This window comes from Tamandua tetradactyla, chromosome 1, assembly GCF_023851605.1.
Source record: "Tamandua tetradactyla isolate mTamTet1 chromosome 1, mTamTet1.pri, whole genome shotgun sequence".
NCBI lineage: Eukaryota > Metazoa > Chordata > Mammalia > Pilosa > Myrmecophagidae > Tamandua > Tamandua tetradactyla.
The window spans coordinates 156,839,018-156,863,332 of NC_135327.1; the positions used below are offsets into that span (position 1 = coordinate 156,839,018).

At 35.3% G+C, this 24,315-nt stretch overlaps 1 protein-coding gene and 1 pseudogene across 10 annotated transcripts in view; one reads left to right on the plus strand and one right to left on the minus strand.

Annotated features, from left to right (window-relative positions):
• Positions 1–24,315, plus strand: part of ST7 (suppression of tumorigenicity 7) — a 377,376-nt gene that overhangs the window by 262,490 nt on the left and 90,571 nt on the right. For 6 of the 10 annotated variants that reach the window (XM_077115619.1, XM_077115687.1, XM_077115865.1 and 3 more), the window contains 6 exons: positions 12,159–12,213; positions 12,903–13,018; positions 14,378–14,453; positions 16,576–16,644; positions 18,599–18,753; positions 21,155–21,252. In XM_077115619.1, the coding sequence (XP_076971734.1) occupies positions 12,159–12,213; positions 12,903–13,018; positions 14,378–14,453; positions 16,576–16,644; positions 18,599–18,753; positions 21,155–21,252 (569 nt within the window). The remainder of the gene's footprint in view (positions 1–12,158; positions 12,214–12,902; positions 13,019–14,377; positions 14,454–16,575; positions 16,645–18,598; positions 18,754–21,154; positions 21,253–24,315) is intronic. The other 4 variants (XM_077115945.1, XM_077116027.1, XM_077115533.1 and 1 more) reach the window with 1 other exon arrangement.
• Positions 3,125–3,659, minus strand: LOC143646424 (large ribosomal subunit protein uL15 pseudogene; annotated as a pseudogene).

A 24,315-nucleotide genomic window follows, 5' to 3' on the forward strand; every position in this document is an offset into this window, starting at 1 on the left:
GTATTGTGAATTCAAAACTATGGATATATCATTACATTTTATGTCTTTGCCTTTTAGATCCTGTAGGAAGTAAAAAGTGGAGTTACGAAGCAAAAATACAATAATACTGGCATTTATTCACTGAAGACTTTTATTTCTTCATGCAGCTTAAATGCATTATTTATTATCCTTTCCTTTCAATCACAGAACTTCCTTTAGCATCTCTTATAGGGCTGATCTAGTGGTGACAAACTCCCTCAGCTTTTGTTTATCTAAAATGTCTTAATCTCATTTTTGAAAGATAGTTTTGTCTGATATAGAATTGTTCCTTGGCAGTTTTTTTTGCTGCTAACATCTTAATTTTTCATTCCATTGCCTTCTTGTCTTCATAGTTTCCAATGAGAAATTGCATTTAATTTTATTGAGACTCCCTTGTACTTACACATTGCTTATCTCTTATCTCTTTACAGAATTTTCTAACCTTTGGCATTTGACAGTTTGGTTATAATGTGCTGCAGTATAGTCTGTTTGGATTTATTCTGTTTGGAATTGGTTGAGCATGTTGGATGTGTATATTCATGTCTTTTGTTAAATTTGGGGAGTTTTCAGACATTGTTTCTTTGAATATTCTCTCTGTCCCTTTTTGTCTTTCATTTCCTTATAGAACTCCCACAATGTGAATATGGTACATTTGGTGGTGTCCCACAGGTACCTCAGTCTCCATTCACTTTTCTTCATTCTTTTTTTTTTTATTATTAATTAAAAAAAATTAACTAACACAACATTTAGAAATCATTCCATTCTACATATGCAATCAGTAATTCTTAATATCATCACATAGATGTATGATCATCATTTCTTAGTACATTTGCATCGATTTAGAAAAAGAAATAAAAGACAACAGAAAAAGAAATAAAATGATAATATAGAGAAAAAATAAAAATAAAAAATACAAAAAATATATATAAAAAACAGAACAAACAAACAAACAAACAAAAAACTGTAGCTCAGATGCAGCTTCATTCAGTGTTTTAACATAATTACATTGCAATTAGATAGTATTGTGCTGTCCATTTTTGAGTTTTTGTATCTAGTCCTGTTGCACAGTCTGTATCCCTTCAGCTCCAATTACCCATTATCTTACCCTATTTCTAACTCCTGATGGTCTCTGTTACCAATGACATATTCCAAGTTTATTCTCTAATGTCGGTTCACATCAGTGGGACCATACAGTATTTGTCCTTTAGTTTTTGGCTAGTCTCACTCAGCATAATGTTCTCTAGGTCCATCCATGTTATTACATGCTTCATAAGTTTATCCTGTCTTAAAGCTGCATAATATTGCATCGTATGTATATACCACAGTTTGTTTAGCCACTCGTCTGTTGATGGACATTTTGGCTGTTTCCATCTCTTTGCAATTGTACATAATGCTGCTATAAACATTGGTGTGCAAATGTCCGTTTGTGTCTTTGCCCTTAAGTCCTTTGAGTAGATACCTAGCAATGGTATTGCTGGGTCGTATGGCAATTCTATATTCAGTTTTTTGAGGAACCGCCAAACTGCCTTCCACAGTGGTTGCACCATTTGACATTCCCACCAACAGTGGATAAGTGTGCCTCTTTCTCCACATCCTCTCCAGCACTTGTCATTTTCTGTTTTGTTGATAATGGCCATTCTGGTGGATGTGAGATGATATCTCATTGTGGTTTTGATTTGCATTTCTCTAATGGCCAGGGACATTGAGCATCTCTTCATGTGCCTTTTGGCCATTTGTATTTCCTCTTCTGAGAGGTGTCTGTTCAAGTCTTTTTCCCATTTTGTAATTGGGTTGGCTGTCTTTTTGTTGTTGAGTTGAACAATCTCTTTATAAATTTTGGATACTAGACCTTTATCTGATATGTCGTTTCCAAGTATTGTCTCACAGTGGTTGTCTTTCTACTTTCTTGATGAAGTTCTTTGATGCACAAAAGTGTTTAATTTTGAGGAGCTCCCATTTATTTATTTCTCATTCTTTCTTATTTATGCTCCTTAGGCTGCAGATCTTGGTTGTCGTATCTATCTTCAAGGTCTCTGATTCTTTCTTCTGCCAGCTCCAATCTGCACCCCTATAGGAAAATTTTAATTTCTGTTACTGTGCTCTTCAGCTCTGTTTGGTTCCTTTACGTAATATCCATCTCTCTGTTGATATTTTCTTTGTGTCCATCTCTTGTTTTCTTGATATCCTTTAGTTCTTTGTCCAGGTTTTCTTTTAGCTCTTGGAGGATATTTAGGACCATTGATTTAAAGGTTTTTTCTGGTGAGTCCCAGAAATGGTCCTCCTCATTGATAGTTTCTAATATTTTAATCCTCTCCTTTGCCTGGACCATCACTTCCTCTTTCTTTTGTGTTTTGTGAACTTTTTGCTGACCTGGACATTTTGATATTTTAATGTATTATTGTTGGAATTTAGACTCTAAAGCATTTTGTTCCTTGAGCTTGTATCCACCTAGTCTTATGACAGAGCTTTCCTTGGTTGCTGGGAACTAACAACAATGGCAACAACAAAAAGCAAAAGGGAAAAAAGAAAACATGTTTCCAGTCTTTGCAGATTAATCTGTGCAAATTATTTCCTTCAGGGCTTATTCATATAATGGGTTCAGAGAATAGTGCTAGGCCAAAGCATGGAGGCCTCCCCAATCCTTTCTGTGCATGAATTTTGTCTTGTGCATGTATGTGTGGCCCTAGGAATTCCTCTCTTTACGTGATTTTAAATGTCCTCTTTTCCCTAGGAACCAGTTTCTTCACAACCCCAGGCACTGCACTGCATGTCCCATAGCCAGCATACATGTCCCTAGTATGTGTACAATGGTTATTCTGCTCCCTCCAGGACCAGGACCAAGGGTCTGCACCGGGCATGCCTGGCTCTGTGCTGGACTAGTCAGTTGGGGGAGAGGCCTGGCAGGGTTCCAGGAGATGCTACTGCTTTTACATAGTCTTTTTCTTGATTCTGCACTTACCCTTTTACTGTATACCTTTAACTGTTCTCTGGAGCTTTGAGAAAGACGTGTCTGTCAGTTCTTCATGGTTGTTCAGTGTTTTGTGGGGTAGATGGAGCCCTAAAGCATTTCATTCTACCATTTTGTATGGGTTCTTCCTCAGTGCCCTTTTTTTTTTTTTTTTTTTTTTTTTAAAGCATCTGTTATAGCATTTAATGAAACTGTTCCATATGGCTTCAAGCCACTAGGACACAGTCTCCCCCCACACCCTTAATCTTCTCCTCAGCTCGTCTGCTGAAGAATTTGGCCTTCATGATGACAGGCTGCTTTGGGAGCTTTCCCTTCCCCAGAACTTTGTAGTAGCCAGATCGCACCACATCAATGATGGGAGCAGCTCCAGTTTTGTTTTTTGCAGCATTTACCCGTGTCTGTTCACTGACTAAGGTACACAATTTAGCAAGGTTGACAGTTGGACAGAAACTCTGGTTCCTCTTCAAGTGATAATGTCTCATACCAACCTTCCCAAAGTAACCGGAATGATATTTGTCGAAGTTGATCCTGTGGTGATGCATGCCACCAGCATTACCCCGGCCTCCCGGATGTTTCCAGTGTTTGCCAATACGGCCATGGCCGTGGCTCACATAGCCCCGGAGTTTCCGGGTCTTTCTCAATCTGGAAGGCATGCCGGCGGCCGAGATGAAAAAAAGAGTCTCAGTGGCCTTTTAATAGACACTTTGCCAGTCGCTGTAAGTGGTATTGGCAGCTCTAGTATACATTTATTTCATTCTAAAGCGTATATGTATGAGATTTGGCACTGCCAGCTTACAAAATCATCTGAAACTTTGGAAACTGATCCACTTTGTGAAAGAAACAGAGAGAAACATGAGCAAAGATAAATGTTACTTTAACCAGCTATTCTAATGAATATTGCATATTCTAATGAGGAATCTTGAGCATTCATTCATCATCACATAAACACTTGTAGATAAGTGTAGACAAGATAAGAAGCCCATTATATGAATTGCTGCCACCTACCTACTACCATCTGTGAAGGCTCCACAGGTTAAATGTACTCTTGTCTGACTGCAGTTACTATAATCCTTGAATAACAAGAACATTGTAGAAAATTAACCAGTTGAAAACAGAAAGCAGCCCCATTAGAGGCTATTCCTTATGGTGAAATTATTTATATTTTCATTAAAGTTCTCTCTCTACCCAATTTAATATCTTGCCATCATTCCTGACAAAATGAAGAGTTTATATTGTCACTGTTACTTTTCTGCCTCTCTGATTGGGTGCCTTGTTTAAAAGCCTGTTTGTTCATTACATAAATCTTGATGCTATTCTTAGTATTGCTGCAGCAGCAACTTCCAAGGGAGAACTTTAGCCTTATATAAAAATACATTCAACAATAATAACCATGAGGCTTCTCAATTTTATTTCTCCTAAATTTTATCCTACAACTGAGCTTTTGAATGTAATTATTAATGGAATTCTATGAGTATTACTAAGTTCCCACCGAGCATTGCACATTTTATTCTTTTCTTGTGTAGTAGCTTACAACATTTATGATTCCAACATATAGAAACATTCAAATAATTACTTTACGGAAAACTTAAATTACCTAGATTAAGTATATTTTAGGGCTCAGTCTGCCCACTCCTCCTTGCATTTGTGCTTCAGATATTTGGCTAATTCAGGTCAACAAACATGTATGCTGGTCTAGAAACTGCAGTACTAGATATCAGGGGATTAATACCATTTTTCTCTTCTTTTTTCTTGTAGTGATTTTTATTTTTGTATAAGGAATATTTTATAAAAATGCATTGTCTGTGCTTATCTCCACTCTTTTTTTAATCACTTTCTGTTTTCTGTTTAATAAATGAAGGGTGAATCTTTTGATTTTCTTGGAGTGTCCTAGGTCAGTATCATGCTAAATTTTTCATCAAGTATAGCATGGCTTACAAAGTCCCATGGATGTTAGCAAAAGGCTAATAATTTTTTCCATTGGAGACCATTTAGTAAATAACGTTCTTAGTGCCTACTATTGTATTAAATGTATTATTTTATTTAATCTTCATAATAATTGCATTGATTTTTTGAGAAAATCTTTGAAAAAGCTAAAAATAAACTGGAAATATCAGTTATAATCATGAAGCCTGATAGTGTAGTTTCTTTCCGTAAAGAACCACTTGTTTTAATTAAAAGCTGGAAAGACCTTGCCAAGTCCAAGATCTTAGGCACTAAGGTTTTTCATACATTTTATTAACTTTTGGATCTGTATGAAGTGGGCTGAATAGAGACTTACTCAAAATTTCAGTTATCTATATCTATGGTCAGATCGAAAATATAATTGATAACGGTTTCTTACTCTTGCCAAACCTTATATTGTTTGGCCTAGGTTAACATTTGTGAACATGTCACTTGTTTTGCTTTATTTGGGCGCTAAACTCCTATTTTTCTCCCAAATATACTGTTTCTCATAAACTCCACTGATATATTTGCCACCTCACCACATTTCTCATTGCCATTTCTCAATTCAACTTTGCACATGAACTGAGGATGCATAGGGATTGAAAACTTGACTAGCTTCTCCCTCCCTTAAGGAAAGGGAGTCTCAGAGTTCAGAAACATTCTGAATTTTGGGTTTATGGGACCATCTGTTTGATAATTTGCCCTGTTCTCAAATAAGATGCCTTAAAGGCAAAGGTTTGTAACATTCACCTTCTTCAAGATATTTGGAAAAGTCCTGGGTCTTCTATCACATGAGAAATATCCTTGCCAAAGTCAAGTTTAAATTCTCTGAAACACTTTTAAAAGCCTCTTGAATAGAGCTGGATTTCTAGACAAACTTTTGTTATAGTTATTTGGCTTCCTTTCTCAAATGATCTTGCTTTAATTTCATTTAATCTTTATAAGGAGTTCACATTGTATTCTAAATTAAAGTTCATTACATTGATGATATCTAGAGGCAGTTCAAGCACTGATTGAATAAGTTAAAGAAAAGCAGTGGAGATGAAGAAATTCAATTTAAGTATAAGGATACATGCTGAAACTTTATAGGTCCTTGAATTCTAAAACACCAGGGAAAATAATTTTTGCCGTTGAAGGCCATATAGTAACTTACACTTAATGTCTGCTATTGTCTTTACATCTGTTATCTTATTTAATCCTCATGGTAACCCCATGAAGCTGTGATCTCCATTTTATGGTTGAGGAAGCTGAGATACAGCAAGATTAAGCCATCTCCCCTAGTTACATGGTTGGTTTCCTGAGCAGTCTCACTGAAGTTAAGGTCTTCAGCACTAACTGGACCCTGTATAGATGTTCTGTGAGATCTGCAAACCCAGAACTAATTATTAAGCAGTTAAAATCAATAATCTCATTAAAACTCTGTGGTGCATTATATGACATTATTTCTAAAGTGATATTAACCTAACTTAATTTGCCAGTGGTTGACAGATCAGGCTCTGAGGTCACACAGTTGTGGCCCTAATCTTAGCTCTATTACTTACAGTATGACCTTGGGCAAATCACTGAATCAATTTAAACCTTATTATCTTAATTTGCAATCTGGAACTATCAGTAGTGTTACTTCATAGAATTTTCAGATTAAATGACATCATGCAGAAATTTCAAGTCAGCCATTTAGCAATGACCCCCAGATAAAGTATCTTCTTAGGAAGATGCTTGGTGAGAATGACACAACCACTTGGAGACATGGCCGAGTGGTCAGCTAGGCTCACTCAGTGACTCACTTTTGCATTGTACATTTTGCATTGCTTGCATTTCAGTTATATCTCTCAGCAAAACAGCAAATTGCTACTTGTTAAGGACCTTTGGTGCTGCTCTTTAATAGTTTCAATTAAGGGAATCTTAGTATTTGCCAAAGTCTAGTAGTGTTGTTGAAAGTAATTTTCTTAGCTGATTATTATATCTTTTAAAATCTCTTAATTTATGTTCTAGTGTAGATTAGATCTTCAGATAAATGGTGCAAATGCCTACAACAGTTCTGGTCCCTGATGATCATTTATTTCATAAATTTGTTTAATGATTTCCCTATTATTCATCAGAGTTGATGGATGTAGGTTAGAAATGACCACTGGAAATGTATGGAGATGCAAGTAGTACAATATCTTGAATAAAGATGATCAAAAAATCGTCTTAAAAATCATACTTATTAAAAACCCCAGAATGAGCTGAGAATTAACATCAAGAGACTGAGAGAACCTTCTCGACCAAAAGGGGGAAGAGTAAAATGAGGCAAAGTGTCAATGGCTGAGAGATTCCAAACAGAGTCGAGAGGTTATACTGGAGGTTATTCTTACGCATTAAGTAGATATCACCTTGTTGTTCAAGATGTAGTGGAGAGGCTGGAGGGAACTGCCTGAAAATGTAGAGCTGTGTTCCAGTAGCCATGTTTCCTGATGATGATTGAACAATGATATAGCTTTCACAATGAGACTCTGTGAATGTGAAAACCTTATATCTGATGCTCCTTTTAGCTACTTTATCAACAGAAGAGTAGAACATATGGAATAAAAATAAATAACAGGGGGAACAGATGTTAAAATAAATTCATTTTGAAATAGTAGTAGGTGAAGGCGAGGGGTAAGGGGTGTGGTACGTATAGTTTTTTTTTCTCTGTATTATCGTTTTATTTCTTTTTCTGTTGTCTTTTTATTTCCTTTTCTAAATCGATGGAAATGTACTAAGAAATGATTAATATACAACTATGTGATGATATTAAGAATTACTGATTGTATATGTAGAATGGAATGATTTCTAAATGCTTTGTTAATTTTTTTTAATTAATAATAATAATAAAAAAGAATGTGTAAAAAAAAATCATACTTATTTATACTTTTCCTCATTCCGTAATCTGAGTGAGCAACTTATTTGTTGAATTGAAAGCCACCTACTTGTTACTTTATACCTGTATCTCTAATAATTATTTCAAAACAAGTTTGAAAAGCTATAGAAACAGTTAAAACTAAATTATTGGAGAAAATGATATATTTTCTACTCTTAATGATGGCTTAAGTAGATCTCTGTGATGTAGGGAATTAGTTCCTAATTTCTGAAACATCAAAGCTAATAAATGTTATTCACAGAATCCCATGTTCGAAATATGCTATCATGGCCTCTTTTCTGTTGTACCACCTAAGTATGTTAAAAGTATTATTGAAAAGTGCCTAAAATTTCATCAGATGATATTTTTCAAAACTGTCTCCCTAGTGAAAAATCTAACTGATGAAATCAGAGGATTTTCAGAATATGGTGTTGAAGGAAAGCAGTTCTTTTGCAGGTAGTGCTTCAAGAGTTGAGCAAGCACCTCAGGCCTGAATCTCACCGTAGGTCTTGGGGAAGTTATTTAGATTTTTGTGCTTTTTCTTCCTGTAAAAAAAGCTTCATTAATTTATGTTAGGGGCACAGATGACTTAAGCTTTGCACTCCTTTATAGAAAAGATAAATGAAAATCAAGCTATAGTTAAGATGAAATTATTGCTGATACTGTTTGCAGTAATAATGTTAACATCATTATCATATTTTAGAGTCTGAGAAGAAGTGGTAACTTTTTAGTATTAGAAATCTTCCTAGGCTATGAATTAGTAATTTATGTGTATTGATGCTTTGCAAGTAGGAATTCTATATCTTTTTTTTAATTTTAGAGGACTAAAAAGTGTTTTAGCAGCTAAGTAAGTTTAAAGTAGAATATTTTCTTCCATGTGGTTAAAAGGCCTGTGGCATTAGAACCTTTTCATTTTTCTGAAGTATTAAGTTCTCTTTATCCTGAGGACTGTAACAAAGGAAAAAAAAAATTTGGTTCTCTCAGAACATTTATGGACACCAGGTAGTGGTTCGATGCCCTTTTCGTTTTTCTACCAAGACTATAAGCTTCTCTAGGTAACCAGCTCTATCTTTTTTGTAACCCAAGACCTTGTACAGGGTTAACGGATGGTAGGCACTCATTATATCTTTAAATTTGAGCTGTCTTATGTGTGATGGGGAGGCCATTCTGGAGGAGCAACTGAATACAAAAATGCATGAAAAAAAGTATGATTGTGATGGGAGGTTTTAGTGGGCAGTGGTGAGAAGGAATGCTGAAAAGAAGATTGGAGCTACATTTTAGAAGTCCTTGACAGTAGTTAGCATTTTACATATATAAACAGAGTGTTTGTAATCACCCCATTAAGACAAAAGTGGATGTGTGGGGGATCTGTCCTGCATATTTTAGGACTAAACAATTGCGATTCCAATAATTTGCTGCTTCTCTTTCTCTTGAATTACATTCTTGCCTGCATGCTGAGGTGTGTTGAGCATTTCTATCACTACTTGTAGACTCCTGGAAATGGAAGCCACAGAGAGGTTGTTCATTGTATCAGGAACCTATTTTTAATTAAACTGTTAATGATATAAGCAAGGCTTTGATGAAGTTCCAGTCAACTTTGAGTGCTTCCAAAGATCATAAGTTGAGGTTAAAGAAGAATGGAAAATTCCTTTTGAAGGGAAAATCTTAACTCTGGTTTGAAATATAGAATTTGCTCCTCAAAGGCACAAATAAAATAAGAAAATGGGCCTCATGAGGGAAATTTCTTATCCTCTGGAGGCTTGAATTTAATTTCTTCACTTAGATTTTCATATTCTAATATGTTTGGCATTTACACCCTTCGTCCATATCACCAAACTGTCAGACAGCCTGATATTTATGGACTATGTTCCCTAAAATGATTCCAGACTAAGAGAATTTTTTAGTAAACATCGAATTATAGAAACAGAGCCATAAAGAAGAAATTAATGTAGCTATGACCTAATTTAAAATGAAACTTTGACATGTGTCCATGTTTGGCTTCTACATTGCTACTTCAAGTTATTTCTTCAAAGAAAATTATGCTTGCCCTGAACCCTCAATTTAAAAGATAAAACTAATGAAGGCATTTCTTTATACCTCTTCATGTTTTCTCTCACTCAGAATATTTTATATTTGTTTCAAATTTTCAGATCCCATTTCTGTGTTTCAGGGATAATTTAAGAAAACAGAATGCAAAACATATATAAGACATGAATGCTAACAGTGTTTTTTTTTTAAGTTCAGTTCTCTAATAGAAGCCATTAAAGTATCTTTTATTTTATAATGTTTGCTACACCCCCTGCTGGCTATATTGTGGCACTTCCTAAGTATAGATAACATCTTTAGATACTGCTTAGTGATGACTTTAGGTATACAGGTTATTCCTCTTTGGAGTTATTTTTGTTAAGAAATGTTTTAATTTGCGTCTAATGTAGGATAGAATTGAAATTTTAATTGAAGGCAATTTGCTTTGTAATGTATCAACTGATGTCTGAATAGTGCTAATCTTTCCAGGCAGCATGCTAATGTATTTGTTGGAGACATAATATTTGCCATAACCTTTTTACTAATATTTCAGATGAAATTCATTGGGGCAGAGTCATCTCCCCAAATGTCCCTATTTTATTATAAATATTGCTCTTGTCCACATAATTCTTTGTGCATCTTTATTACATACTAAATACAATCCTTGCAATATCCAAGAAGCTTCAAAGAGAGCACTTTGAATTTTGAAAGAGATTCTGTGAGAAGGGGATGGAGGTGGTGTGGTCCCAAGAGTTATAAAAGCCATAAGAGAAAGAATCATGGTTGTATGGCTCACCAGTGTTTCAATTCATGATTTGGAGTCAATGCATTAGTGATCCCTCAGGAGACTTTATGTCTGGAGAAAAGTAATTTTTAGTAAAGCATAATTTTCTAGTTAGTGCCATGTGAAGTGACAACCGTTTGCAATCATTGAATCTCAATTTCTCTGAGATGTTGCACTAACAGAACAAAGATCATTTCTTAAATGTTAAGTGAAGCTAAGTTTATAAATATTGAATAAATTTTAGCGGGATTCTGCCCTAACTTAAAGATAAGCTTATATTCTTTGAAAAAAAACATGTCCTCCTGTTTTCATTCACCTTCATTCATTGTTTTAAAAAAAGTGTTTATTGACATTAAATAGAGTGTTCCCATAGTGCTTTATGTTTTCTTGCATTATCATACTGTCTTGTAATTATTTACGTGTTTGCTTCCCCAAGTCGGCGCTCAAAGTAATGCTCTTTGGATAGATGGATGGATGGGTAGGTGGGTAGGATAGATGTTTGGATAGATGTTGAATGCACAAGACCAAGGATAGAATCCTAATGAATTACCGTATCTTTTGATTTCTGCGATAATTGCTTACTTGTATGTTATGTGGCGTTGGTTGTGGTTTTTGTTGTTTTTGCTGACTAGATGTTTTAGGTACCATTAAGTGATTTTATATTTTCATAAAACCTTATTCATCCAAAGAAATGTAGTATTCTGTATTCTCCTGTGTTCTGATTCAGTAGAGAGTCTTAATCATAGGCTGTTTTGTAAAGAATACAGCTAATTAGTGACATGCATCCAGTAACACCGTCTTAAAGCTAATAGACTTTGCTAAATTAAAATCCTGTGCTTAAAAAAAAAAAAAAATTCTGTGTTTCTAAGTAATTTCCTAGGTTAAAGTCCTGTGGTCCTTAAATGAAGAGGTGTAATATTATGATATTAGCAGGATGATTAGTGCATTATGTCTATATTACATAAAAAATTTACTTTCATAGCATTTTTACTACAGTAATGCTAATTTATTAATTTTTTTTTTATCATTCTCTTTCCCTAATGGGCTCTGGTGAATTACCACAAAATCAGCATTAGTATAAACTCAAATTAAGGGTTAAGGGTCTTTGTATCTTATGCTCTAGAGCTTATGTTTAACTTGTCATGTATGAAGTTATTTTAAGATGATACATTTTAGAGAAATAGAGAGCAGTTTTGCTTCTACCTGTACCTACCTTATATCTTCTACCTATAATTTTAGAAGTAAATTCATAGATATGAAATGACTGTTGAAGTGTAAGCTAGCTGATTTTGGCACATACTTTGATTTTGCAAATGAAGAAACTTGGGACCAGAGAGATTAGGGGAAACTTCCCAAAGTCCTGGTGTCTAAGCCACGTTTTTTCACTAATCACCCAGTGTTCTTCCACGGTACTTCCAATGTTGAGGATGAAGAATAAAATTATCTTATCAAATGGCCAGGAAGGGTGTTTTGCTCAATTAATTAACTTGTAGTCTCGTTGGACTCTTATGTGTAACATTTTCATATTTTCTTTCTTACAGAATGCAAAGTATGGCGAAATCCACTAAATTTATTTAGGGGTGCTGAATATAATAGGTAAGCATTTTGACAGTTTAGAAAATAAATAGATCTGGTTCAGAGAGCAAAAAACAGCAGCACATTGTTTCGGCCAGTTCATTTAAGGGCCATTATGACAGTCTGTTTAATGCTTTCAATTTTTGGTTCTATCCTTAAATGTTTTGAGTTTTCTATATTTTAGCATTGTTATTGAGATAATGTACAGAAATGTATGGTTTTTAGTATTTTTCTAGTGTGGTTATTCTTTTTAGAGAATCAAAGCTTTTTGACATTTACCTAAAATATGGCTATAAAGATGCCACAGATTCCCGGTGCCTGCCCATGCAAAAAAAAACAGAGAGAGAGAGAGAGATGTCACATACGTTATATTGGAATTTAATTTGCAAAGTAATCAGACAAATCAGAATTTTCATGTCTTTTGGGAAATGTCTCTTCATAATACTAATTAAGAAAGGCTTTTCAGTAGCTAGTGTTAATAAAATTTTAAAACTGAAGTATAGGGGAAAATGTTTACTTCTTTCTCTGCTGGTATAACTTCCTGAAAGGAAAACAGGATGATTTAAAAAAAAAAAAAAGTTTTATTCATTAACAGAATTGGTTTAGTACTTGGTTAATAGTTTATATTTCAAATTTTATGCAGCTTAATATTTTGTAGATCTTCTTTTCTTCTCACACAAGTGTTCAATTGTTTTATTTTCACTTTACAGGTATACTTGGGTGACAGGACGAGAGCCTCTGACTTACTATGACATGAATCTTTCTGCCCAGGACCACCAGACATTCTTTACTTGTGACTCAGACCATCTGCGTCCTGCAGATGCAAGTATGGAAAATCCTTGGATATTTAAATATGTACTGGGTGGGAGGGTTTTGTTTGTTCATTTGTTTTAGGTATCATGATTTCTTATTTTAGCGTATCTGCTCTATAAAAACTACAATGAATAAAATTTAAATTGATGATTGACTAGTAGGACCCCAAATTCTGGTACTTAAAAAAAGGCTTTACCATAATGAAGTATTCATGTAGAAATGAGTTTTCTCATTATAAGTATAAGTACGATTTTTAAAAATATACCGAAGTTGAATTCACATTAGTTTAAATAAATATGTATCTTAAAGATAACTGAATCCTTGTTCAACATAGAAGAAAGTGTGTTGTCTCCTTCATGATATTCTCATGAATCCAAATGCTTTATGAATGTATTGTAGTGATTTATATGCCTGTGTTTTATAGTGACTTATATGTCTGTTTGTAGGTTCACTAGCATTGAATGGGGACATGGTCTTCACTATTGAAGTCCATATTTGTTTTCCATCCTGGAGAAAACTCTGTTTACCATTTCTTAGAGTTTTTCTATTCACAATGTTTGAGTTTCTAAATAATCCTACTACAGATATTTCTGTATTAACAAACTTATTCAAAGTAAATAATTGAAAAAAAGCTTGTTTAAAAAGGAGTGTTCTTATATTCTTAGGAAATGGATTTATCCATTCTAAATTTATAAAACAAATTAAATAAGGAGATATTACTCATTTTTAAAAGGTACTCTTTGCCATTGTGAAACACTATAGTACAATATTCTAAGCATTAAGCTTCCCAGTTTTTTATTCAAAATTCGCACTAATATATAAAAGTTGGCTTGCAGGAAAATTTTGGGAGCAAGAACACAGATTAAGCAAAATACATTTCTGACACAATTCATGATTCTTCACATGGTTTCCAATCTTCAGATGGTTTCCAAAGAATCCACTATCCAGAACCTGTAGCAAGTGCTTGGAAAACTGACAGAAATTATGTTGTTTCTAAATGGAAGGAAGAAAATAGTAGCAATGTCATCTCTCATGTGTAAAATAATTCATGTTCTCTAACACCAAGTGCCCATGAATGAGAAAAAGAAATACAAAGTTTTGCTAGAGTGCTGTTTCTTTCCTTTATTTCTTTAGTCTTTAAGATTTAAATCTGTGGTTTTAGGAGCATAAAAAGATTTGATATCAGAAATAATCAAATAGCAAATTAGAATGTATTTGCCTGCCTTTGGAGATTGAGGCTGACCCTCTTGGTAAGTGAAATATTCTCTTGTAATTAAAGCTGAAAGCTGTTAATTTTGGCTGTTGTTCTACTATTGAGAATTCCTAGTGATGTGTAATGATTGGCTTGCCTTTTTCTGTTTTTCTGAAATAGTAATGCAGAAAGCCTGGAGAGAGAGAAACCCCCAAGCTAGGATTTCTGCAGCTCATGAAGCCTTGGAGATAAATGAGTAAGTGGGAGAAAATCTTATTTTTAAAAAAGTAATCTCATCCTTTACTGAATGTATTCAGTTCCTATTGATGGCATACTTACAGTAAACTATACATTTGAACTTTAGGATTATTTTGAGAGGTGTTACTTTCTAAATTTTTCAATGAAGAACAGTCATTTGGAGGTGGTTTTAATCATTTTAGAGAGGAATTCAGTGATTATGCTATGACCCTAAATTGACTATTCAATGGCTATCCCTAGAATATTGTGAGGACATATAATGAATGTGGTTCCTTACATATCTAAAGCATTTTGACAGAATTTTTTTTCAAATGTAGACTGCTCATCTGTGCTATCACATTTTCTAGATAGAACATCTGCTAGTGGGGGAAACATAATAAAGATATAAGGTGAAAAAATAACATTAAAAATATTTCAAAATCAAGATAAAAAGAAAATTTTGCCCTTACTGTTGTTAAACATTCTATGGGTTACCAAGGAAGGCTGGGAAATTTCTTCTGGAGATCTCAGAAAACGAGAATGATTCTTAAAATTGTAGTCATAAAAAATCAGGGCTGGCAGGGACCTTAAAGGTCATTTAGCTCTACCACCCACCTGGCACTTAAGTCACTTAGACACTGTCACTGTCAAGTGGTCATTGTTAAATTATTTCATGACTTTTTTTTCTGAAGAAGGTTACAGAATCTTCTTTAAAGCTCCTGGAGAAAGACAAGATTCACTTGAGGATTTGAAATCCTGTCATTGAAACCTGTTGATCTATTTGGTTTCTGATTCTGTCATACAACATATTTATTTCCTGATTTCTTGTCATCTATAAATTTGATATGCCTGCCTTCTGTGTCATCCACATTTCTAATAAAAATATCAGGGCCAAGGATAGAACCCTATAATATGATATATGAAAAATACCTACCAAGTTCATTTCCTCCTGAATCACTATCTTTGGTTTTGTTCAACCAATTACTAAGCTACCCAGTGACACTGTGAGTCAGCCAACATTTCCCCATTGTGATCTTAAGAATGCCAGTTGTAGCTATGGAACTTTAATGTATTGTAAATCTATTACAGTAAATTAAGCTAATATCACCCAATTTATTTATTCTCAATGAATTTAAACTGATCTTTAAGAAGTGCTTGAAGGCCATCCCTTTAATAATCCATTAATATATCTTTCCAAACTGCCATTGTGTACTTTGGGCTTCTTCCCCTTTTTGAAAATTTATACCACATTCGTCATCTCATCTCTGGTATTTTTTCATTCTTCTTGATTCTCTGCTATTTAAGAAAGCAATTCTGTGTCCTGCCTACAAGGTGTATTTTTTTCCTAGGATCTAATTTTGCCATCCCAGTGCACTAATTCATTTAGAATAGATCAGTTAATTCCTCTCTTCCATCTTATTAAAATTCATTCTAGAATTTAATTTCTTCTCCCCATTTAAGTCTGATTATCATTCTCCTCATTGGAGAAGCCACAAAGTAATCATTGGAGAGTTTTACTTTCTCTTTATTATTACCCACTGCTGCCAACTTTAAACCTTTCTCATTTTGATGTTTTTGTTGTATTGTTTGTCTTTTTGCTTATTTGTCTTTGTGGTAGTTTTGGAGAAATGGGGGTGGTGATAGAATTTAAATGTAATTTAAAAACAGGAAATAGTTATTGTCTTTAGCATTTTGTTTTGTTTTGTCTTCATTTTGTTTTGTAAGCTGCAGCTAATTTGGAGCTTTATCTCTCCTGGCAGTATTCTTGTAAGTTCATTCCACTCTCTTGTAGTCCTTCATTACATGCCCTTCTTTCCATCTTTAGTACATGTCCTTTAAAAATCTGACCTTGTGAGAGCTCTCTGGACAGCCATATTGGTTCCTTAAGTGTCACACCTCTTTTCTTTCTTAGCAGATCATTTGTGATTGCACTCACAGTTGCACATTTGGAAGCTTCTCAACCTTCTTGAACCATTTTTCCTTCTGAGTCTCATGCCGTTGAATCATGCCTCTTTTCTTTGAATTTTTTGAGGTTCACCTTCCCCTCTTTGATTATCCTGAACTCCAAAATGACATAGTAACTCTCTCTGAATGTTCCTACCAATTTTCATTTCACCAACTATTTTTTTCTTCTTGGTCAGAATTAGGTCCAGAGTTGAAGTTCCCTTAATTGCTTCCTCTACCATCTGGGAGATAAAATTGTTACCAAAGTAAGTCAAGAGCCTGTCGGGTGCCCTAATTCTAACAAAATGAGACTTCTTTTAGCAGATGTCTGGATGGTTGACACCCCCATCACCACACTTTCTTGCTTCTGTATGTGTATTGTGTTGTGACAAGGATGCATCATCTATATCTTCCATTGAGCTGAGCAGTCTGTTCTGTACTCCCCAACCATTAGCACTTCTATTGCTCTCTCCTTTTTCCTTCACTCACAAGCTCTTAGCATGTTTCTATCCCAGACTCATGAATTTCCACATAGGTTTATATTTTCTTGGCCATTAGAGCTACTCTGCCTCTCCTCCTAAGAATACTATTTGAAATATAAATCAAGCAAGCATACTAGCCTCAACCAGTCTTGTGTTCCCAGGCCACCAACTACAATCTTATAGTTAATTCCTCTGATAATTGTTTCTACCATTCAGTATTATAATCTCAATTTTCACTTCGTTACCCTTGACCCATGTTTATATATCTGCACCTGAAGCCGTAAGTATTGCTTCTGATGCCTGTCCCAGTTATTTTCTGCACTGAAATCACTGGGCAGCTTCAGGATCATTGTTATTCTTTCCAAGTCATACCTGCTGCCCTCCATGGTAATTGGTTTTACAGCATTTATTTCTGGGCATTATCCCCTCCCCCTCTCCCTGCCTCATCACATTCAGTTTAAAGCCCAATTGATCAGTCCTGGCTGAAATTAAAGGGATTGGCTCAGATATTTACAGGACCCCTCCTCAAGGCTATAATTTAACTAGTAGCCCCAAACCTCACATTAGTTTTAAGTTCAGACTCCTTTTCCTAACTGGCCGTAGCAGTTTATTAATGGTAAAAGTAACATTTGGTTTTAGTTCCTGCTTGTTTTCTCTCTTGTGGTCTGACAGAGGTTTGATGAGTAGGGCATGGCCACAACAAGGGCACTGGAGGAGGAGAAAGGTGAAGGGATCTGTGTAGTCAGATGATCTTTCTAGCCTCACTATTTACCTATTGAGTTTCCCTTCTTTGGCAGTGGGTTATACCTTATGGGATTTGGAAGGTTTATATTTCCAGTAGCTCTCAGAAACCCATTAAGTGTTTATCCTTTCTGGCTTCCTACCTTAGAGAGTTGTTGAAAGGATTATGTGAGATGATATATGTTAAGTGCCTGGTACAGTGCTTCATGTATACTAAGCAACAAATAGTAGCTATTATTGTTAAAGACATGAGATTGAACACTTATTAGCTACTATAGCTGGATTAGATTTTTAGTTCTTCAGAAATAACACTGTCTATAGGTTCTTCTAGTGATTTCACTGAAACAGAAAATCAGTGCTAACTGTAAGGAGATGCTGAGGCGCTGTTTTTATTTGTTTTTTGTTTTTATTTTTCTTAAGGAGTAACTTACTTGATTTAATGAATTTCTTGCTCTGAAGAAATCCTTAGGTTGAAGGGCCTCTGTGTTTAGTAAATAGATGTAAACGTATATATAGTATCTCTAACTTTGTGTGTTGGAAGGAGACATTTAATAACAGTTGTTGCCATCATTAGTTGATATTTATTGAGCATTTACCACATGCTGACTACTGTATTGAGTCCTTTACGAGTGTCACCTTATGTAACCTTCACAACAACACTTTGAGCAAATAGATCCCGTGTTATTCTCCATCAGGGAGGCAGAGTGATAACTTACCCAAAATGACACGCTAATGAGGGTCGGAGTCCAGATGTGAGCTTAGGCCTTTTTGACTCCAGAGCCCATGCTCCTAACACTATGCATCCTGCCTCTTGAGCTGAAATACAGACATTTCTTTTGTACCATTATTTTGTGTCAACAGCTACAAACGGGTGCATGAACCAGTTGGCCACTCTGCATGTTTTGGCGTAACTCCTTGCCCCTCTGCATGCACTCCTATGGTCTATTACGATCTTCTTGAGTTTGTAATTGATGGTGGCTATTATCTGAATGGACAGGTGTGCAACTGCTTATATTCTTTTGGCTGAAGAGGAAGCCACAACCATTGCAGAAGCAGAAAAGCTGTTTAAGCAGGCCCTGAAGGCTGGAGATGGCTGTTACCGGCGTTCTCAGCAGCTACAGCATCATGGATCCCAGTATGAAGCCCAACATAGTAAGGTTTCCTCCAGGCTGACTCATTGGGGGATCAGAATTATAAAATGATTAATCCAGCCATTTCAAAATATTCTCCTAGATGAGAAGAAAGATTGGCTTTTGCCTCTCTTTGTTTTTAAGGTTTTTTCTTCCTCCCTATAGTAGTACCTGGTACATAATTAACTTATAGCTTCATTACCTTATGTTCAGATTCTCTTTCCTGTCCATACATTCTTAATCTTAGAAATAAATGGCAGTGACCTTTAATAGTAACTTTTCTTCTCCCAGAATTCCCACATGTATCTGTCTTATCAGCTGATTCTCTTTAATAGATGGAAAGTTAGTTTATCAAAAGCTTTTATGAATCTTCTACAGCATAGATTAAAATAGGACAATTAAAAATGTAATAGTTGATGCAGGCCATGGTGGTTCAGCAGGCAGAGTTCTCGCCTGCCATGCTGGAGACCGGGTTCAGTTCCCTGTGCTTGCCCATGCAAAAAAGGAAAAGTAACAACATAGTAAGGTTTCCTCCAGGCTGACTCATTGGGGGATCAGAATTATAAAATGATTAATCCAGCCATTTCAAAATATGATTCTCCTGGATGAGAAGAAAGATTGGCTTTTGCCTCTCTTCGTTTCTAGGGGTTTTTTTTTCTCCCTATAGTAGCACCTGGTACATTATTGGTGATTGTCTCAGCATTTAGTTCTTATTAAAGAAGCATCAGTGTTGTCTTCCATAGAAGAAGGGCCGGGAGTTTTTAATTACTTACCCATTTTATATTAAAAATAATGCCTTGTTTTATTGAAGATAACTTTAAAATCTGAGACTTTTCTCGGTGAAAATGATAATTGATGTTTGAGAGAAGATTATAGACCCAAGTCAACAGAATCATTTCTGGAATTCCTTGAGTGCCTCAACTCATCAATTGGTTGTTTTTTAAAACAAAATTTAGCCATCCTTGTTGGTGGAGTGTTTTCATCACCCATCAAGAACTTAGACTGTCTGCAAGATGAGAATCTTTTCACCTCGGTTTCCCTTCTGCAGCCCTGGAGAGTAGGATGAGATTATAAAATTAAATTTTAGTGTTAAATTTGGATTCAGTGTAGAAACTGAGTGTGTTAGTTCCTTTGGCCCCGGTGCAAGCAGGCTGTTTGGACCATAGCCTACGTATTCATGAGTATATCCATACAACCCATCAATATACAGATTTTTATTTTTATTCTGCAGTTAATATACTGTTAATCAAGTCTCTAATCACGTTGTACCCTAAAAAAATATACATAACGCTATGAATGTGGAAAACACATAGTAAATGTCTTGTAAACTAAATGGGAATAAATGCATATTACATAGTCTTTTATACAGCTTAAGAAAATTTTTCTTGTTTCTTTCTGCTTAAAATTAAATCTTTTCGACTTGTTACCAAATCTATCCAAAAATATATAATCATATCTTTAAAATAATTTGTAGGTACTTGGCAAATTTTCAGCCCACATCTTGTTCTCATTCTTTAAAACTTGAAATGTTAGGACTTTGGTCTTAATATCTTTTAATAGCTGCATATTATACATGTACTTAATCTATAACAGGTGTGTCATATTTTTCCAAAACATGTAATTTTGTTGAGGATTAAGCACATGCATGTTCTTACTGGTCTGGAAATATATCTAAAAAGACATCATTAAATAAAAGATTAAGAGAAAAAGCTGTTAATGTACTTTTTAAGAGTCGTTTTGGTGACTATTGTAACTATTTAGCTTGTCAATGCTTTCTCTAAACACTAGGGTAGGTTTTCATTTTTTGCAGACTCTGTTGTCTTATCTGGAATGTGTTATATTGCCATTTAAAATGGACTGCTTTGGGGACCTGGAGATGATTATGATGTCACTAGTGTTAGGGAAAGAATAATAAAAAACAGAAGTTCAAGATGAGGCTTCTCCAGACTTTATGTCAAGAGGGGAGAAAAAATAGTTGATCAGCATGCAGCCTTAGATTCACCTCTCTGAATCTTTACAAAAAGCATGCACACTTGAAAAATGTGGAATTCTTGCTTGTAAACCAAATGTAAAGTGGGTAGCTTTACATCAAAGTGTTCTGAGCACCCTGTAGCAGATGATTTTACTTATCAAATATTCAATATCCTAAGTAAGAAGCGTGGATTGGGTCACCAGCCACGTGATTTGATCTTTGGGAATCTAAGTACTTTGATTTTGTTCTGTATTTCTTCTACTATTAACAAAGACTTCAGTGCTCCTGGCAATAAGGAAAGGCCAGAGGAGCAGTCTCTTGTCTCTGGGGTTACTTTAAGGGCATAATAAATGGGCCTCTGTAATTTCTCTTGCTGCTCACCTGAAAGCTTATGTGTTTTTTGGTGTTTTGTTTGTTTTTAAATTTTAATGTTTTATATCTTCTTCTTCAGGACGAGACACCAATGTCTTGGTCTACATCAAAAGAAGGCTAGCAATGTGTGCCAGAAGACTCGGGAGGACCAGGGAAGCAGTGAAAATGATGAGAGATGTGAGTTTGAATTTGTGTTTGGATTTGGTGGCAGTGCACCTAACTTAGAGAAGAAGTAGCCCTCTGAGTAGCCATAGCAGAGAAGACCATGATGGTGTGAAGGCTTCATGACTCTGGAGCCAGACAACCTGGGGTTCAGCTTTAACCTACAACTTACTGAGGTCTCCTCCAGGTTCTTTGAGTGCTCTTGGCTAGATTACTCTCTGTGCTTTAATTTTCCTAATCTGTAAAATGGGGATAATAATAACAATCCTAATAATTACTTCCTAGGATTTTTATGAGGAGTAAATGAGAGAGTACATGCAATGTATTCATAGAGTAATACATATAAAAAATTCTCAACAAATCTCCCTATTATTAAAATTTTGGGGCTATAGCCAGAAGCTATGAGATCAGCCATTTTAACAAACTAGCTTTTTCTGCATGAAGTTGTTTGTAAGATTTGAATAGACTGGGTCGAATAGCTATCTTCAAATTTAATACTATTGTGAGCTAATTCTTTTGTAGTAATTTCATGCATTTGCCTAGATCTTTCCTTGAATCATGGTGTTTTGTTAGTGGTAGTAAACATAAGAATTAAGAAGAGAGAAAATAGGTGAGAATTTTTAAACCAAAGAGAACCAAGGGATGCTGTTAGGTAGATTTAAATCAGCACAATGGTTTTATGGGAAACTAGCTGAGGAACTTTCACTTCCACATGTTTATAAGAAATACTTTCATAAGAAACTGACACCACAGTGAATTCTACATATAAGCTAATTTCTTTTTAAAAAGACCTCACAAAACCTTTGTCAATGATTCATTCCTCTCCTGTCTTCCTAAATTAGGAGACATGGATGACTTCCTGTTATAAAGATGAAAAAACAAGGGGCAAGATGAAAGTGGCATCTTGCCCAATTCTCAGCTTGTGCTTTTGAGAATAGGACTGTGTAAACCTAGTGAGCCTTTTCTCAGTTCATCCTTGGAAGGGCAGTTATTCATGTCCCACTTATTCTTTGTAGGACAGGGCCTGCCCTGGTTATTTCTGCAAGTTACCATACAATGTAAAGGCCCACCTGAGGCCCATGCTTGAATTTTGACTGCTCCATTAGGCAGCTGTGTAGCTCTCAGACCTGAGGAGAGGAGCAGGAGAAGGAAGATTCCAAGATAATTCAGTTTGACTGAGCGTAATAGATGCTCTTTAGGTAAAGCAACTATAAGGGAGATCTCCCAAGATTAAATTCTTTTGGTTGAAGGAATTATTTAAAGAATGTCTGTTATATGATATAGGTGCTAATTTTAGAAAAGGGGATTTCTACAGACATGAACTTGCTCTCAAAGTATTTTTAACTTACAGTAATTCTATTACTTGATATAAGGATACAAGCTGAGAATTTTTTGAAGGTCTAGTTATTTCTCTGTATTAACCTGGTCCAACCATATTGAGCCTTTAATAAACTGTTTTAATTTATTGTCTCTTGTTACTCTTAATTAGCCTGCAACAGGCATGCATGGAAAAGGAGCAGATTTCAGTGATTTTTTGTGTGTTATGCTTAAGCAACTTTGTAGGAAAAGTTTTTCAGTATATACATATAAAATTTTACATGAGTAAAATCAGTACATCTGTACCACGATTTGATTTTTGCTTAACATTATTTTATATTCATATTTCTGTTTATTGACAGAGTCCAGATATGGATCATGGGTGAAAGACTGGGATAAATTTTGTGTTGGGAGTCAGAAAATCTAGATGTGAATCTCAGCTTTGCTCTTTACTAGTTTTATGACCTGGGGCAACTTACTTGCCTTTTTGAACTTTCCATTGTCCTTCTGTACACTGGGACCCAGTGGGATAATCAAGGGAGTGATGGAGAGAATTAAATGAGATAATGTAAAAACACACCTGGCATATAGTAGACACACAATTTCTACCCCTTTGTAAGTATGACATAATTTATTTGACCATTCTCTTGATGGATATTGTAGGATATTTCTGATTTCTCAATTTCTCTTCCTCCCTTCTGCCCTCCTTTCCTCCCTCAACCTTCCTGCCTCCTTCCCTTCCTCCTTCTTCCTTTCTCCCTCTCTCCTTCTCCCACTTTCTCTCCCTCTCTACATATAAACACACACATATTTGTGCATATGTGTATCTGTGTGTGTGTATATACAGTATATATTAGGGGGTTCTTGTGTTAAATTTCTGAAAAATATCTGTATTTTTAGAATAACTAGTACATACTGCCATATAGCTTGGATTATGGAGCATCCAATAGATGTGGATACTAGTTTTTTGAGGGACTCTGTCGAACATGGTGGAGATGTGTTGTGATGAGAAGTATTTAAAGTGCTGTTTCCTTCAGAAACTCTTTTTATCAATTCTCTCATCTCAGATGGAATGGGGGGAGGAAAGGACCCTTCTCTTTGTTAAAGAAGGAATTGGTCCTAGTTTTGCAGAAGGCAGTTGCTGGCTGGGCCTAACTTAGCTGACTCCTCTCAGGTCATGGGTCATGTAGAAGTAGGGATTTCACTGAGTTCTTTCCCTGTGCAACACGCACCACCTTAGTGGAAAAGTTGCTCTGGTAAAACAGTGCAGTGAACTTCAGGCAGCATGCTGATGAAACATGTAGTCAAGAGGATCTAGCTTTTCATTAATAGTCATCCTTTCCTTGTACGCACTGGTATAAAGCTTCCTAGAGCCAACTTTAATGTGGAAATAGAGTTAAAATGCCTTGCATATAGAAATTTCTCTGGAAATGCCTTTAAGAGGGTAAAACTGTTAATTGATGAGATGTCCTGAAAGAGAATACAAGGGAATTCTGGGAAGGACAGCTTGATGATTTCTTCCCAGTTCCTTGGCTCAAGATCGTATTATAGATCTAATAAATTATTCATGCTACAAGTGAACTATTGATGAAGTAAAAACACATCAACTCCTCAATGTCAAGATTCATGGCCTCATTTTTTTAAGCAATACATTAATTATTTTGAACTTCCAGGATGCTTTTTCAGATGACTCACATTAATAGTCTCCTTTTGAAATCAAGAAAATGGAAGCACCTTCCTGCCAAATGAGATCACTCCCTT